This window comes from Lepidochelys olivacea (assembly GCF_965140295.1).
Source record: "Lepidochelys olivacea isolate rLepOli2 genome assembly, chromosome: 22".
NCBI classification, from domain to species: Eukaryota; Metazoa; Chordata; order Testudines; family Cheloniidae; genus Lepidochelys; species Lepidochelys olivacea.
In genome coordinates, this window is record NC_140432.1 from 14,437,157 (window position 1) to 14,454,328 (window position 17,172).

General features: G+C 44.3%; 1 protein-coding gene across 4 annotated transcripts in view; it reads right to left on the reverse strand.

Annotated features, from left to right (window-relative positions):
• GRIK4 (glutamate ionotropic receptor kainate type subunit 4) overlaps positions 1 to 17,172 on the reverse strand; it is a 303,965-nt gene that overhangs the window by 108,038 nt on the left and 178,755 nt on the right. For all 4 annotated transcript variants that reach the window (XM_084611846.1, XM_084611848.1, XM_084611845.1 and 1 more), the window contains 2 exons: positions 16,081 to 16,245; positions 287 to 384 (listed from right to left, as the gene is read on the reverse strand). In XM_084611846.1, coding sequence (XP_084467972.1) covers positions 287 to 384; positions 16,081 to 16,245 — 263 coding nt within the window. The remainder of the gene's footprint in view (positions 1 to 286; positions 385 to 16,080; positions 16,246 to 17,172) is intronic.

Here is a 17,172-nt window from a genome sequence, read left to right on the forward strand (position 1 = left end):
ATTGCCCTGAGTCATATGTGTTCGGAAGAGAATTTGCAGTGGACATGAGATTGTGCTAGAGTAGGGAAAAGAGGCCAGGGGAACTATTCTGCACCCCTTCAATCCCCAACAGTGGGCTTCCTCCCTGTCCCAGACAGACTGAATTTGATGCCCCTCCAGTACAACCTAGCAGCCCAATGCCCTGTGGACATGCAATGCCACCATCAGGCTATGGGAGCCCTGCAAGGCAGCTCAATCAGTCTCTCAGACAGCCTGGAGATATTCCCACCGGTGGGATTTCACTCACCTCTTTCTCCCCGCAGATATTGCTGATAATAGAGCTTGAGGCCGGACTCGACGAAGGTCCCAGGACGGCTACCACCCCTTTCGGAAGAATCTGGCACACTGGGGTCACCATGGAGAATTAGAGAGCAGGAGAGGAAATGTGTTAGCCAATCAGGGGTTATCCCAGATTCTTAGTAAGTATCAAATCCTACTAAGAAAAGGAGTACTTGTGGCACCTTAGAGACTAACCAATTTATTTGAGCATAAGCTTTCGTGAGCTACAGCTCACTTCATCAGATTTGTGCTGGAAATGGCCCACCTTGATTATCATGCACATTGTAGGGAGAGTGGTCACTTTGGATAAGCTATTACCAGCAGGAGAGTGAGTTTGTGTGTGTGGTTTTTCAAAAGGGGTGTGTGTGAGAAAACCTGGATTTGTGCTGGAAATGCCCCAACTTGATTATCATACACATTGTAAGGAGAGTGATCACTTTAGATAAGCTGTTACCAGCAGGAGAATGGGGTGGGAGGAGGTATTGTTTCATGGTCTCTGTGTATATAATGTCTTCTGCAGTTTCCACAGTATGCATCCGATGAAGTGAGCTGTAGCTCACGAAAGCTTATGCTCAAATAAATTGGTTAGTCTCGAAGGTGCCACAAGTACTCCTTTTCTTTTTGCGAATACAGACTAACACGGCTGTTACTCTGAAACCTATCAAATCCTACTGTATCTTCTTTCCCATTCCCAGGGGCTGAGAGTACAAATTCATCCATGCCCCCACACTACACAGAACCCACTGCCTTTGTACCCAGGACTTCATGGAGTCATTATCACCCTGTTCCTTGTATTTCCTAAGGGGTCAAGATCCTGACCCACAACCCATCTCCTGTTCCCTGGAGTGCCACAGTCCCACTGCCCTATACACCAGACCATGCAGCATCCCAAACCTTGTGAAATCCCCACCACCCAAAGCCCATATCACCACCATGTGTCTCCTGTCCAAAGCTCACAGCAAACCCAAAGCTCACAACAAACCCCCCAAACCAATCCCATGGAATCCCCCTCAATAACCCTGCTTTCCTGTTATCCCACCATGGAATCATAGAATCATAGAATATCAGGGTTGGAAGGACCTCAGGAGGTCATCTAGTCCAACCCCCTGCTCAAAGCAGGACCAATCCCCAATTAAATCATCCCAGCCAGGGCTTTGTCAAGCCTGACCTTAAAAACTTCTAAGGAAGGAGATTCCACCACCTCCTTAGGCAACGGATTCCAGTGTTTCACCACTCTCCTAGTGAAAAAGTTTTTCCTAATATCCAACCTAAACCTCCCCCACTGCAACTTGAGACCATTACTCCTTGTCCTGTCCTCTTCTACCACTGAGAATAGTCTAGAACCATCCTCTCTGGAACCACCTCGCAGGTAGTTGAAAGCAGCTATCAAATCCCCCCTCATTCTTCTCTTCTGCAGACTAAACAATCCCAGTTCCCTCAGCCTCTCCTCATAAGTCATGTGTTCCAGACCCCTAATCATTTTTGTTGCCCTTCGCTGGACTCTTTCCAATTTATCCACATCCTTCTTATAGTGTGGGGACCAAAACTGGACACAGTACTCCAGATGAGGCCTCACCAATGTCGAATAGAGGGGGATGATCACGTCCCTCGATCTGCTCGCTGTGCCCCTACTTATACATCCCAAAATGCCATTGGCCTTCTTGGCAACAAGGGCACACTGCTGACTCATATCCAGCTTCTCATCCACTGTCACCCCTAGGTCCTTTTCCGCAGAGCTGCTGCCTAGCCATTCGGTCCCTAGTCTGTAGCTGTGCATTGGGTTCTTCCGTCCTAAGTGCAGGACCCTGCACTTATCCTTATTGAACCTCATCAAATTTCTTTTGGCCCAATTCTCCAATTTGTCTAGGTCCCTCTGTATCCTATCCCTGCCCTCCAGCGTATCTACCACTCCTCCCAGTTTAGTATCATCCGCAAATTTGCTGAGAGTGCAATCCACACCATCCTCCAGATCATTTATGAAGATATTGAACAAAACTGGCCCCAGGACCGACCCCTGGGGCACTCCACTTGACACCGGCTGCCAACTAGACATGGAGCCATTGATCACTACCCATTGAGCCTGACAATCTAGCCAACTTTCTACCCACCTTATAGTGCATTCATCCAGCCCACATTTCTTTAACTTGCTGACAAGAATACTGTGGGAGACCGTGTCAAAAGCTTTGCTAAAGTCAAGAAACAATACATCCACTGCTTTCCCTTCATCCACAGAACCAGTAATCTCATCATAGAAGGCGATTAGATTAGTCAGGCATGACCTTCCCTTGGTGAATCCATGCTTACTGTTCCTGATCACTTTCCTCTCATGTAAGTGCTTCAGGATTGATTCTTTGAGGACCTGCTCCATGATTTTTCCAGGGCTGAAGTGAGGCTGACTGGCCTGTAGTTCCCAGGATCCTCCTTCTTCCCTTTTTTAAAGATTGGCACTACATTAGCCTTTTTCCAGTCATCCGGGACTTCCCCCGTTCGCCACGAGTTTTCAAAGATAATGGCCAATGGCTCTGCAATCACAGCTGCCAGTTCCTTTAGCACTCTCGTATGCAACTCGTCTGGCCCCATGGACTTGTGCGCGTCCAGCTTTCCTCCAACCCCAGGCAAAGCCTCTTCCCTTTGCCCCATAACCAGGACATTTCTCTTTTCAGACCTGACCCTTTTGGGATCTGCCTGCATTGCTGCAGGACATCTTTCACTGAAGTTTATGGAAGATACTAAAAGAAGGACATTACCCTGGTTAAAGCATCATTGACACAAGCCAAACCGACACAAATTTGCTAGCTCATCCTCTGAAGAACTGAACAATAAATATGAATTAAATGATTGTACTTGGTTTGTTTTTACTATGTGTTCTGCTCAGTGGCAGTGAGCACTCTGGATCCATGCCACCAGCTTGCTACATTAACAGAACCCTGAAAAACTCAGGAAGCTGAATTCTCTCCCCCTCAGCCTCCTCCTGAGTTTAATAGGAACCTTTTGTGCTTTCAGTCGTAGCATGACTGAGCTGGATCGGGCTCCAAAGACTGTCCAATTGGTGTCAACTCGGTGGAATTCAAACCCTACCAACACATCTAGGGCTGTTCCTCTGGAGTAATTTGTCTACGTGAAGACTCCATAGATTTAAACCAGCAGTTTCATCATTTCTGAGCCCCAAAGACCCCTTGAAGGATATTCTGAATTTAATGTGGGTGAGGAGTTGTTCTGAAAGACATCACAGGCCCAGGCTAAGTGAAAAACTGTGGTTGATTGAATGCCACCACTCTCCCACCTCTTCCCCAACAGGACCAAAGCAGCCCTGTGAACAAATACAAAGCTGTATTTGCTGCACCAGCACGAATGTGAGTTTCTTCCAAGGAAAGAGGATACCAATCGGTTCACCAGAGTCATCTGCCATCCCTACAGGACCATCTTGTGAACGTTTTCAGAACCAAATATTTGTGAACTTCTCGATTTAAAAAAACAGGTCACGCATCTAAGTTGTGGTCTCTTAGATATCAAGTGGCTTGTCTGTCTTGGGGTATGATTCTTTCATAACAGTTGTGAGATTTAGTCAAGATTCAGTGGCTGGAAGTTGAAGCTAGAAATATTCAATGGCACAACGTTGTTTTCTTTTAAACAGTGAGGGTAATTAATCATTGGCATTGCCTTGCCAAGGGATACGGTGGATTCTCCCTTACTTAAAGTCTTTAAATCCAGATTGGATGTCTTCCAAAAGAAGATACGCTCTCATTTGACAAGCTATTGGACTCAATGCAGGAATCAGTAGGTGAACGTTATGCAGGAGGTCAGACTAGATGATCATAGTGGTCCTTTCTGGTCTTAAAATCTACAAAGTAGATAACTTAGTGGTTAGAGTAGGAAGCTGGGAGCCAGGACTCCTGGATTCTATACTAAGTCCTGCCGATGACTTGGTCACGTATCAAAACTAGACATCACTGCACTGACAGCAGCAGTTGTTTGACAGTGCAGAAAAACTCTTTGTAGACTGAAGTCAGGAAGTGAAGAACATTTCATTGAACCTGCTGTAAGGGTTAATTAGGATGTGGGGCAATGCCTGTATTGGAATTTGGCTCCCCACTTTTCTGAAAGAGGGCAAGTGGCTAGGATGTCAGTTCTAGGAGTCATTTAATTCTTTGCCTCTCCAAACCATAGTGCCCCAACAGCACAAAAGTTCAGTCTGCTCCCTAGTAAATTGCCAATCCCCTTCCTGCGGCTCCTAGAAGTTCTGCTAAGGACTCCGTCCATGTACTGGGCTGGCCTGACCATGCTTGGGTTGTAAGAACTGAAAATGGTATGACTGCAGGCTTACTTATATGGCACTTATTGGATGATGCAACAACACTGCCCCTCCCAGGTTTGTGTTTGTTTCCTTTTGGAGAAGATACATAAAAAAACTACTTTGAATTGTCTGTACTCCATGGAGTCAATTCTTAACCTCACAATCATTTGTTAAGCTGGGCACAAGCAAACAATCCACATTTTAACATAATCAAATGTAAATGTATACATCGAGGAACAAAGAATGCAAGCCATACTTATATGATGGAGGGACTCTATCCTGGGAAGCAGTGATTGTGAAAAAGATTTGGGGATCCCGGTGAATAACCAGCTGAACAGGAGCTCCAAGTGTGCCACTGTTTGGTCAATGGTCTAATGTGACCCTGGGATGTATAAACAGGAGGCTCTCAAATAGGAGAAGAGAGGTTATTTTACCTCTGTCTTTGGCTCTGGTGTGACTTTGGCACTGCTGGAATACTGCCCCCAGTTCCGGAGTCCACCGTTCAGGAAGAATGTTGATAAATTGGAGAAGATTCAGAAAAGAGCCACAAGAACGATTAAAGGATTGGACCACACGCCTTATTGTGAAAGACTCAATCTGTTTAGCTTAACAAAGAAACGGGCAAGGGGTGACTTGATCACAGTTTATAAGTACCCCATGGGGAACAAAAATCTGATAATAAAGGACTTGTCAGTCTAGTAGAAAAGATCCAACAGCTGGAACTTAAAGCTGGACAAATTCAGGCTAGAAATTAGGTGCACATTTTTAACTGTAAGGGTAACTACCATTGGAACAAGTTACCAAGGTTAATGGTGGATTTTCTATCACTCGCCATTTAAAATCAAGGTTGGATATTTTTCAAAAAAAAAAAATTTGCTGTAGTTCAAACAGGAAATTAATTCAGAGAAGTCCAAATGATCTGTGTTTTACAGGAGGTCAGACTAGATGATCATAGTGGTCCAATCTGGCCTTAGGATCCATGTCTGTGAGTTCAGGCAAGTCCAGTAGATGGTCACAAATGACCTGGACTGGGTTTGTGCAGAAAACCTGGAGGTGAAAGGCTCAATATTCTACTACCACGTCGTCCAGTTCCCAGGATGCATAGTAAGGCTTCTAAGTTCTTACAGGAAGTTTAAATGCCATGCAAACATCTCCTCTTGGTTTTGTTCACTCCGTTCAGTCTAGTGGATGTTTGGTGGATGTTTTTCTCCAGCAGCTTCACATGGATCTGGCACTTGCTTCTCTGTACTTAGAAATTTGCAGACACTTATACCTCTTGAATAGCCCTTTTTGAATAGGAATATTAGCAATTTGCAAACTGTGCATTCTGCTTTAGAAACATTCATCAGTCCCTGGTGACAGCTGAGCGCCTTCAACTATTCTGCAGAGTATCAGGCACCTGCCAGCATCTAGGAAGAAGGCACGGGCTCCCTCTCCTATTTGTGTGCCTTTTGAATAAGTCAAAAGTCCTAGGGGGGATTTTTGTCATGCATGCAGGAGAAAGTTTGGCGAGCACTTTCCCTTTGTCTCTCAAGTAGCCAAGAACAAAAGGACTGGGAGAATAGGTTAAGTAGTCATAGCAACTGAGTTGCAAGGATTGTCAGAGGAAGAACAGGCAGTTTTTCACTCTCAGAGTGAAACACACTCCGGAATTACAGAAAAAACACTGCAACGAAGTGGAGATGCCCGAGGCAGAGGATTAGACCATGTAAGGAGAGCGCCTCTTGTAACCCAAACACTCTTCCTATCTCAGGGTACTTTACCCATGGAGACAAACTGCAGCAGGTAGCTCACGTCTGGACTCCTAAGCCTATTACATACACCGGTCTTCTGTGCTCAGACACCAGCCCTTTGGAGGATGCAGAATTGTCCACATAATGCCACATTCATCCCTGGTGTAACTGGACTGACGAAAATGGACCCAGAGAACCACAGATGCTAGTACAGCCACTGGCATAAAAGACTCTGGGAACTTCAACTGATGGATATTGTTTAGACACTAGACTCTCCAGGCCAGATTCTCAGGTGGTATGAATTGGTATAGGTCTGCTGACAGTCCAAGATCTGGGCCAGTCTTCACCTGTGTTACCAATACTATGCCCCTCCCCAAGCCCAGCTTTGGAACAGTCTCTTGGAGGAAACCCTTCGATGTGCCAGATCCCCAAGGAGTCAGACTCTTCCTTCAGGATCAGCCTCACTGCTCAGCCTGTCCAGCGGAAATGGACTCCTGCTCAGAGACTTGTACACTGTCCAGGGACTAATGCACCTCCCCCAATACTTGCAATGACACTCAACCAGTGGTTCTCAAAACAGTAGGGTTTAATAATCAAGTGGAACCCAGCACTGGATGTCCTTAGGTTAGCACAGAGACATAAAAGTTTAAGCACTGTCCATTCTGGTCAATCCACAGCAATTCACCAGCGAACTCCATTTTCAGGCTGTCTCTGCTTCTGACTTTCTTCCTGAGTCAGTTCCCAGATGAGAGAGCTCCCAGCTTCTTCCAGAAGCCAAGTGCCATACTCCTACCTCATACCTTTCAGTCCTTTGCTCTGGAGCTGGGATCTCTGCTCTGCTTCCTTGCTGAGAGTCAGGATAATTGTCCTCCCCCTGGGCCATTGGTTGCTCAGTGGCAATGTCCTGGTGACTGGGCTTTCCAATGTCTTCTCAGATTTTCCATTGATATGGGTCACCTTGGCCAGGTTTTTTTTTTTTAAATGACCCGTTCAGTCTGCTCAGACAGCTAGGTGGCCCTCACACCCCTATGTCTCTTAGTCTTCCCTGAGAGCAAACTTAATCCTGTTTCCCCCACTGGGTAGCAATGCAAAATATGGGGGGAAAGCTGAGAGACACTTAGGATTCATACAAATATTACAAAAAAATCCCACTTTGTCACAACACCCATCCCTGTGGTGTCGAAGCTGCTGTCATATGTGAACGCCTGGGAACATGCATGCTGAAATAATCAGTGGTACAGGCTGGACAATTGTGGATTCAATCACAACCAGCGTTGAGGCTCCAGCTGAAACCATCCTCCTCTAGGAAATGCCAAAAATTTCAACTTGTTCCTTAACGCTGTAACTCACCCCATTGTATCCGGGGATGACAGCATGTTCCGTGGGGCATGTTCTTTTGGAGAGCCTGGTGATACCGAGAGATTAGGTCAGCTGGAGCCACAATATTCCAATATTTTGTAGCGGAACTTCTCAAAATTTCAGAAGTCGTGAATCCAGGGGCTGGGACTGGTTATGTCTCTGCTAGACACCAGGTCTCAAGATTTCAAAACTTTGTACACCATAACCCTGATTTAGCGATGCACTTAAATAGATGCTTGAAGTTAAGCTGGTTGTTACAACCTGGCCTGTATCCCACTGTATGGTCCCCAGTCTGTTCAGAGTAGACCCAGGCACTGGGTCCCATATGTTTTTAAGCCAGCTAGGTGCAGGTAGAGTCTAGTCACTATTTCTAGCTCTGGGCACAAAATAGGGCACAAAATCAGTGTCTGAGACCTCCCAAGACCCTTCCTCTCAGGCACTTACACACATTCCCCAGAGCTCCAACTAAGTTTTGGCCACCCCAAGCTGCTAGGTTAGCCCCTTTGGGGACAACATGGCAGGAAAGCATGGAACACAGGCTTAGCAGAGGGATTTCTTAACCACACACACCTAACTCTTCAAGCACTCAAGAGTTAAAGATCTTAGAAACAAAGCTGAAGTCCTGAGAGGCCCCCCTCACTTGAACTGATCTCACCTTTTCTTGTGAGCCCAAGGTTTGCAAGAGGTTCAGTCTAGGCAGAGTCCCTCCCTCACAGAGCAGCACCCAGTTCTTAGCCAGACAGACCTCTGCCTCTCCTCTGTGCGCTTCACTGGGATGCTCCAGCTCCCTCCCCAAGTCACGCTGGCCCCTCTGTAGAAAAAATATTGTTCCACAGGAGAGAGCCAGTGGTGGAGAGTCATTCAAAGTTGATGGCCCCAGATTCCCACCTTGATGGCTTCCCTGTGATAGTCCTTCAACTAGGTGTCAATCCCTTTTCCCAGGTAAGGCACCTGTCTGGAATGCATTTCAATAGGTTGGCCTCAGGCAAGTTTAGATATGCATTCAATGCATACTGCATAATATAATTTGATACAGACCTATCCCACTCTATGACACAGATGTTTATGTGCTTTCCTGAATCAGGGCCTTTATATGAAAGCTAGGAAACGAGCATGGGTGCGCAAGTTCAGACAAACTGCAAGATACATTTTAAATGAATGTCTGAGCAAGTAACGATTTCTATAAATAAAAAACATAACAGAGTTCAGATTAGATACATATAGCTAGTTAATAAAGATGGTGGCTTTCATCTCTAAGGATCTCCAAGCAATTTGTATATTCATACATAAACTCTGTCACTATAGAAAGCATTTCACGCACCAGTAAGTGCATCCACCTCAGGTGAAGACTGTGGCAGCTAGTAGGCAACACATAGCAACCCTTCAGAACAATATGGGACAGATGAAGTGGGTTTTAGCCCATGAAAGATTATGCCCAAATAAAATGTGTTCGTCTATAAGGTGCCACACGGACTCCCCAAAGTAAAGAAGAATATTGAATCCAAATGAAACTACACAAGGGGGTTACAAATGCAATTACCCTAGCTGAAATTTGGTGGGGGGTCTAATATCTGAGCTCTTGTGAAAAGCATTGTGGGATCTTTATTGCCCACAAATGGCTAAGCCTTGTTTCTCTTCTGAAAGACAACACTTCCAGCAATGCAATGACCCCAGTGGAATACGAGGGTGTTACCTCCAAGTGAGACCACCGCTTACTGAAATTGCCAACGCTATTTCCTGCAGCATCCTGCATATTCCCACATCTTATTACTGACCTGGCCCAGCCCTGTTTAGCTTGTGAAATCTGACGGGTTAAGAGCACAACATGGCATGGCTACTACTATGGAAGCATCAGCTATGCATGTAGAAATATTATTTTTGTGTGTACATTGAAGCCAGAAATCCCCCCGTTGGTCATGTTAGTGGCTGAACTGCCTCTAGGTGTTTGGATGAGCAGAAGGAAGATTTTTAGAAGATGCATTAGGTCACAGGAGACAGATTGATAAGTAGAAAAACAGTCCTTTCCTGGACCTCAAGAGAAGGTGGTTTAGATAAAGATGTGATTAAATAGCCCATTTTGGATCTTCATAAAGAGATTTGAACAGTCAAACACACTGAGAAAAGCAGGCTTTACCTGTAATGACAAAACTGCCCCATCCATAACCCTTTTACTGCAGGCTTACTTCAAACCATAGCAATTTACAGATGCTTTCCTTACAAGAACAAGTTGATACATTTGCTTCCCTTTAGATATAAAGCATCAGTGGCAAACCATGCATGAATTTGATTAAGACCTGTTCTTTTTCTATCTGTTCTAGGAATGGCATATTTGTAGCCATATGCATTAAAATACCTCACTCAACCTAAAAAAAAAAGAAAAGAAAAATAGTTTTAAAATAAAATGAAAAGAAACCCACAAAAGCCTTTCTTCTTTCAAACCGTTAATCATCTGTGAAACAAAATGTCATTTTTCAGATGCAATAGCAACATTCCTAGAATCAGTCAGCTACATATCTTAACTGTGATGTTTAGGAGCAATTCAAAAAGCGTGAAATCTGAGAACAATATTAAAGAATATTAAAATTTTTGCTGTGATATGGTAAAACATCTAAGCTACTTTTATTAATATTAAATGCAATGACAGCATTAGCATCATATTAAAGTTGAGAAGTCAGATATTCAAAAAGTCAGGCAATCCTTAACTCTAAAGGGCCTGGTTCTCCTCTAACATTCATGTAAATCATGAATAACTTTATTGTCGTTAAAAAAAGGAGGACTTGTGGCACCTTAGAGACTAACAAATTGATTTGAGCATAAGCTTTCTGAGCTACAGCTCACGTCATCGGATGCATCCGACGAAGTGAGCTGTAGCTCACGAAAGCTTATCCTCAAATCAATTTGTTAGTCTCTAAGGTGCCACAAGTCCTCCTTTTCTTTTTGCGAATACAGACTAACACGGCTGCTACTCTGAAACCTGTCTTGATTGACATTAATCACAGAGCTGTGCAGGTACTGGATTTTCTGTTTTGTGGGAGATTCCACAATTTAAAAAAAATTTTTTTTTAAATTCTGAAACAGAACAAAAACAAATGAAAAAACTGACATTTCCTGAGAAACAAAATTCTGAACAATAACAGTTTTGGGTTAAATGAAATAAAACTGAAATATATTGTTCTGATTTCACTTTTATATTACACTATATGTTTCAGAATTTTAAAAAAATGAAAAGACAAGTCATTGCAAAATAGGAATTCAAAGCGTTTTTCTCTGAAAAGGTTGAAATGGAACATTGTCACCTCATCAGGATGCTCTATTCTGTTTTTTTCTTCCAAAATGAAATGTCATCAAACTTGACATGTTTCCACAAAACATTTCACTTCTGGTGAACTGGCATTTCCAACAGAAAAATTTTCCAGTCAGAAAACTTCCAACCAGCTCTTGTTAAATGTACACTGGTGTAAGGGAGAGGGGAATCGGCTGCAAGATTTTTTACCATGTTAAATTTGGCCACCTTGCAAACCCTGCCTGTTATCTGGCAGAGGTTAAATAACACAAACAGTGATACATGGAGGAGGTTTGTGTTAAACAAAAAAAAGGGGAATAGAAAATGCTTCCATGCAATTCAAACACATGACACAATGAGTGCGCAGAACAAAGAATCAAGGGAAACAATGCACCATTCTCATTTCCTCTCCTACTAAGAGCTGCTGGAAGGACATGGGCTATATTCTGGAGTGGGACACACTTGCCAGGGAGTCCAAATGGGAAATGGACCCTGGTAACACCCACACAGCCAGGGCTGTTTGCTCAGCACTCCTCTTCTCTCTGCCCACTATGAAGCAGGTTAGGAAGCCCACCCACAAATGATGCTCTACTTACTAGCTCTGCCTGGGGATGGGGGGAATAAAACAGAATGAGCATGACACTCATCAGACATGAGGACCAGAAAAAGGATTATATGCAGGATCCTAAAGTGATCAACAGGCAGAGGCAGAGGATTACTGCTTCAAATGGTCTCTCAGATGCCGTATGCGAGGCTGGGTCTATGCTTAAAAATTAGATTAACCTAGCTACGTCGCCCAGGTCTGTGAAAAAATTCACACAGTGAGTACTGTACTTAGGCTGACCTAACCCTGCAGTGTGGATGTGACTAGGTCAACAGAAGAATTCTTCCACCCACCTTGAGGGGATGGATTATCTGCATAGATGGAAAAAGCCCTTCTGTTGACCTAGGAAGTGTCTATGACACTAGAGCAATTGCTGCTGCAGCCCCTAGCTGTGCCACTGTAGTGGCTGTAATGTAAATATGCCCTGAAGTTTTTAGCCTACCTGTCTCATGGGTGATGGGCTCAGATGTACCAATAGAAATGCAAGTATTTCCTGACCTGTACGGTATTTACCCAATGCAGAGAAACGACTCCATGAACAACATAGGTGCCTGTTTGGGGAATCAAGGAGCAGACTCTTGATGTCACATGTACAGTGATGAGCATCAGAATTCCCATTAAACCGTCTGGCCACGGAGGGGTCTCCGTACCATGCAGGAATCAAGGCCGAAGGTTATGAAAAGTAGTTACTGAAGATGTCCAGCCAATGCCCACTTTTAACATCCTACAGTCTCACCCTTATGGGAAAGCCCTACAGAACTAAACAGAGATGAAACGAATAGGGTTTTATAGTCATTGAATAGGATTGCATAGAAATTGCTCTAAAAACCTACATAATTTAATGTTTGCAGTGTTGCTGTAGCCATGTGGGTCCCAGGATACTAGAGAGACAAGGTGGGTGAGATAATATCTTTTATTGAATCAACTTCTGCTGGTGAAAGAAACAAACTTTTGAGCTGACAAGGAGCTCTGCATAGCTTGAAAACTTCTCTTTCTCACCAACAGAAGTTGGTCTAATAAAAGATATTACCTCACCCATCTTGTGTCTCTATGTAATGTCACATACTTTCTATGGGCTTTTAAAACCAACTGGTAGAGGAGAATTACAGCCTTGCTATACTATGCTCGAAAAGAGAAGACTGCGGGGAGGGCAGGTTGTTTTATAACAAGGACGGTGATCAATTGTTCTCCATGTCCACTGAGAGTTGGACGTAAAGTAATTGGCTTATTTTGCAGCAAAGGAGATTTAGGTTAGATATTAGGAAAATCTATCTATCTCTAAGGATAAGTAAGCACTGGAACGGGTTACCTAGGGAGGTTGCGGAACCCCTGTCATTGGAGGTTTTTAAGAACAGATTAGACAAATACCTGTCAGGGATGGTGTCACGGTTCCTTCCCCACCCTGAAAGCTAGGATACAGATGTGGGGACCTGCATGAAAACCTCCTAAGTTTACTTTTACCAGCTTAGGTCAAAACTTCCCCAAGGTACAAACTATTTTACCTTTTGCCCTTGGACTTTCGCTGCCACCACCAAACGTCTAACACCGGTTACTGAGAAAGAGTTCGTTTGGAAACGTCTTTCCCCCCAGAATCCTCACAAATCTTACCCCCTTTTTTTCTGGGGAAGGTTTGATAAAAATCCTCACCAATTTGCATAGGTGACCACAGACCCAAACCCTTGGATCTTAAGAACAATGAAAAAATATTCAGTTTCTAAAAAGAAGAATTTTAATAGAAGAAAAAGTAAAAAGAATCACCTCTGTAAAATCAGGATGGTAAATACCTTACAGGGTAATTAGATTCAAAACATAGAGAATCCCTCTAGGCAAAACCTTAAGTTACAAAAAGACACAAAAACAGGAATATCCATTCCATTCAGCACAGCTTATTTTCTCAGCCACTTAAAGAAAACAGAATCTAATGCATATCTAGCTAGATTACTTACTAAGTTCTAAGACTCCATTCCTGTTCTGTCCCTGGCCAAAGCATCACACAGACAGACCCAGACCCTTTTTTTCTCCCCCCTTCCAGCTTTGAAAGTATCTTGTTTCCTCATTGGTCATTGTGGTCAGATGCCAGCGAGGTTATCCTAGCTTCTTAACCCTTTACAGGTGAAAGGGTTTTTCCTCTGGCCAGGAGGGATTTTAAAGGTGTTTACCCTTCCCTTTATATTTATGACAGGTGGTTTAGGTATATTTAATTCTGCCTCATTGTTGTGGTCTGCACTAGATGACTTCTTGATGTCTCTTCCAGCCATGCATTTCAATGATTCTATGGGTTAAACTTAAAAAAAAATTCTATTGGAAGGTAATCATATACTATTGAATTCCAGAGGATGTTTCTGGAAGGGGCAGTCACTATAGGTTTGGGGAATTTTGGCAGGGCTGGGAGGACCACAAATAACCAAAGGACTTAGGTGACATCTGACTTAACACTCTTCAGTGTTAAAAAAAATAAAAATAAAGCCAGCTTTTAAGTCTTGGATGGGGTTGTGAAAAGCTGGTATCTAAAGCCACAAACCTTCAGGGCACATCTAGACAGAGATTAATCTATATTAGGGAAGCTGACAGCAATATAGGGTGTAAATTTCCTCTAGGAAAACAGCTCAAGAGTTTTAACACACAACATACCACAGTTTAAAAAAATTACTTAGCACCTAGTGTAAACAAATACATTGGTGTCTTAAGATGCTGGACCAGCTACCATGTTTGTCTCTGCGTGACACCAAGCACTAAGTTGAGCTTAAGAATGTGTCAACTGAGAAATTTGAGCTAACACGTTGTAAAACCCTATTTCTTTTCCAAGCCTAGACATGCCTTAAGTAGATTATGTCCACACTTAAAACGCTACAGTGGCACAGCTTCAGTGTAGACGCTCATTACAGCAACCCATTGCTGTAGAATCATAGAATATCAGGGTTAGAAGGGACCTCAGGAGGTCATCTAGTCCAACCCCCTGCTCAAACCAGGACCAATCCCCTGTTAATCCACCTCCCTGAGAAGCTGTCGCTAGGTCCATCCACCTAGAACTGCCTACAGTGGGGAGTTCAGTGGGCTGAACTACGTCCTTCAGGGGTGTGGATTTTTCACCCTCCTGAGTGATGTAGCTGGGTTGATCTAATTTTCCAGTGTAGACCTGCCCTGTTAGAGAGTTCTGCAGTGGAAATTTTGTACGCATGTGAATTTCAGGCTACATCTACACCACAGCCTATGCTGGCCTCAGGCATGTAGCTCAGGGGTGTGAATAAACTGCCCCTCTGAGCGACGTAAGTCACACCGACATAAGCGCTCTTGTGCACAGCACTATGTCCCAGCACAGCTTCTTCTCTTCGCGGAGGTGGTTTTATTATGCGGGTGGGAGAGCTCTCGCCCACTGGCATAGAGCGCCTTTACCAGACACGCTGCAGTGGCGGTGTGGTATGTGTAGACATCCCCTCATATACGGAACAACGTGGCAGGCCATGACACTTTAGCAGCATGATGATGAGGTGTCTGAGGAAAGGGTAATACCCCTTTAAATAGCTTGTGAGCACCACTAGAGGGCAGACCAACTTTTAAAAAGGAAAAAGAAAAGGAGGACTTGTGGCACCTTAGAGACTAACCAATTTATTTGACCATAAGCTTTCATGAGCTACAGCTCACTTCATCGGATGCACGAAAAAGCTTATGCTCAAATAAATTGGTTGGTCTCTAAGGTGCCACAAGTCCTCCTTTTCTTTTTGCGAATACAGACTAACACGTCTGTTACTCTGAAACCTTTAAAACGGAAGACTACCCTGCTCCTATGCCCTACTTCACTCGGGGAGCTGTGACAAACCTGTGCCTTTAAGACACTATCAAAGCTAGAGAGCCATTCAGTGTCTGAACATGGGGTTTTGATCTTCCCAGTGCTCGTGGCAGAGTAGTGTTTACTACAGTGAGCGGCCCCACTAGATTATAATGAGACTATTCGCCAAACTGGGCATCACACTCAGTAGGAAACTTCTGCAGAACCCACCCACTGGACACCTGCAATGCTGTTGTAGAGAATCATAGAATATCAGGGTTGGAAGGGACCTCAGGAGGTCATCTAGTCCAACCCCCTGCTCAAAGCAGGACCAATCCCCAACTAAATCATCCCAGCCAAGGCTTTGTCAAGCCGGGCCTTAAAAACCTCTAAGGATGGAGATTCCACCACCTCCCTAGGTAACCCATTCCACTGCTTCACCCCCCTCCTAGTGAAATAGTGTTTCCTAATATCCAACCTTGACCTCTCCCACTGCAACTTGAGACCACTGCTCCTTGTTCTGTCACCTGCCACCACTGAGAACAGTCTAGATCCATCCTCTTTGGAGGCCCCCTTCAGGTAGTTGAAGGCTGCTATCAAATCCCCCCTCACTCTTCTCTTCTGCAGACTAAATAACCCCAGTTCTCTCAGCCTCTCCTTGTAAGAGAGGCACTTAGAGACACACAGGCAAAGAAAGGAATGGTGACATTGCGATGTACATACTGGTTTCAGCTGTCTCATATTCGCTGTCTCTCAGCAGCTCAAAAATGTCCACCTCCACTTTGGCTTTCCCCACTCGCTCTGGTGCACGGTTAATACGGTTCTTCGCTAGAGTAATAGACAGCCTCTCCCCTCTGCTGCACTCCATCGGGTCATCCAAAATGGCAGCTAGGAAACAAGGTGAAAGGTCAGCAACGGAAATCGGTCCGACTATCCTGGCAAATTTTACTGGCCAGTTTGCAAAGCTGGTTTTCAATAGCGCATGAACCACCTAGATAATTATATCCATAAATAAGGCCCCAATCTTGCAGCTGGATCCAGGCAAACTGAAACCTGCACCCAGGCACAGACCTGCTAAAGTCTTGTACTGTCATCAGGCCTTGCATAGGCATAGGGTGAGCTACGCGCATTTCCGCTAAGCTCTGTTTGTTTTACCGTCACCTCACCCACCCTCACCCTCTCTGACTGTTTCGTCCCCTCTCACATGTACATTGTGAGCTCTCAGAAGTCGAGCTTTGTTACCTGTCTGTGCAGTGCCTAGCACCGTAGGACCCTCCTCCTTGACTGAGAGCCCAAGATGCTACCCTAGTACAAAGCATACAGTAGCGTGTTGTGTACTTGGATCCATGGGCAGGGGCAGGTCCAAGATTTGTATTAATAACCAGAACAATTATGATTTGCTGAGATTTATGACATTCTCTCGCACACACAAACCCACGCACACAATGGACTTTGTTCGTTCATTTAACAAAGTCTCTATGCTGTGCTAACACCAGCAAATCAGCTCTCACAATCTGGATATTTCCGGAAGCAAGTGGGCCCAGGTGGGAGTGATGGGAGAAATATTTTTCAACAGACGGCACTTGATTCTTGATCTTATCTCCTGGGCCCAAATTTGCTGTCCATCAAGGCGCAGCGTAAAACCATCTGCCTATTCAAATCCATCCTACGCGGGGGAGATCATCGTGCACTTTGTGTTTGTTTGTTTCTAGAAGGTAAAAATAGATTGGCGTTTAGCAGCATTAATCTAAATACTTCACAGTGTGTTAGTAAAATTTCTGCAGTAGCGTTTTCTGAGTCTTGTTAATAACAGAG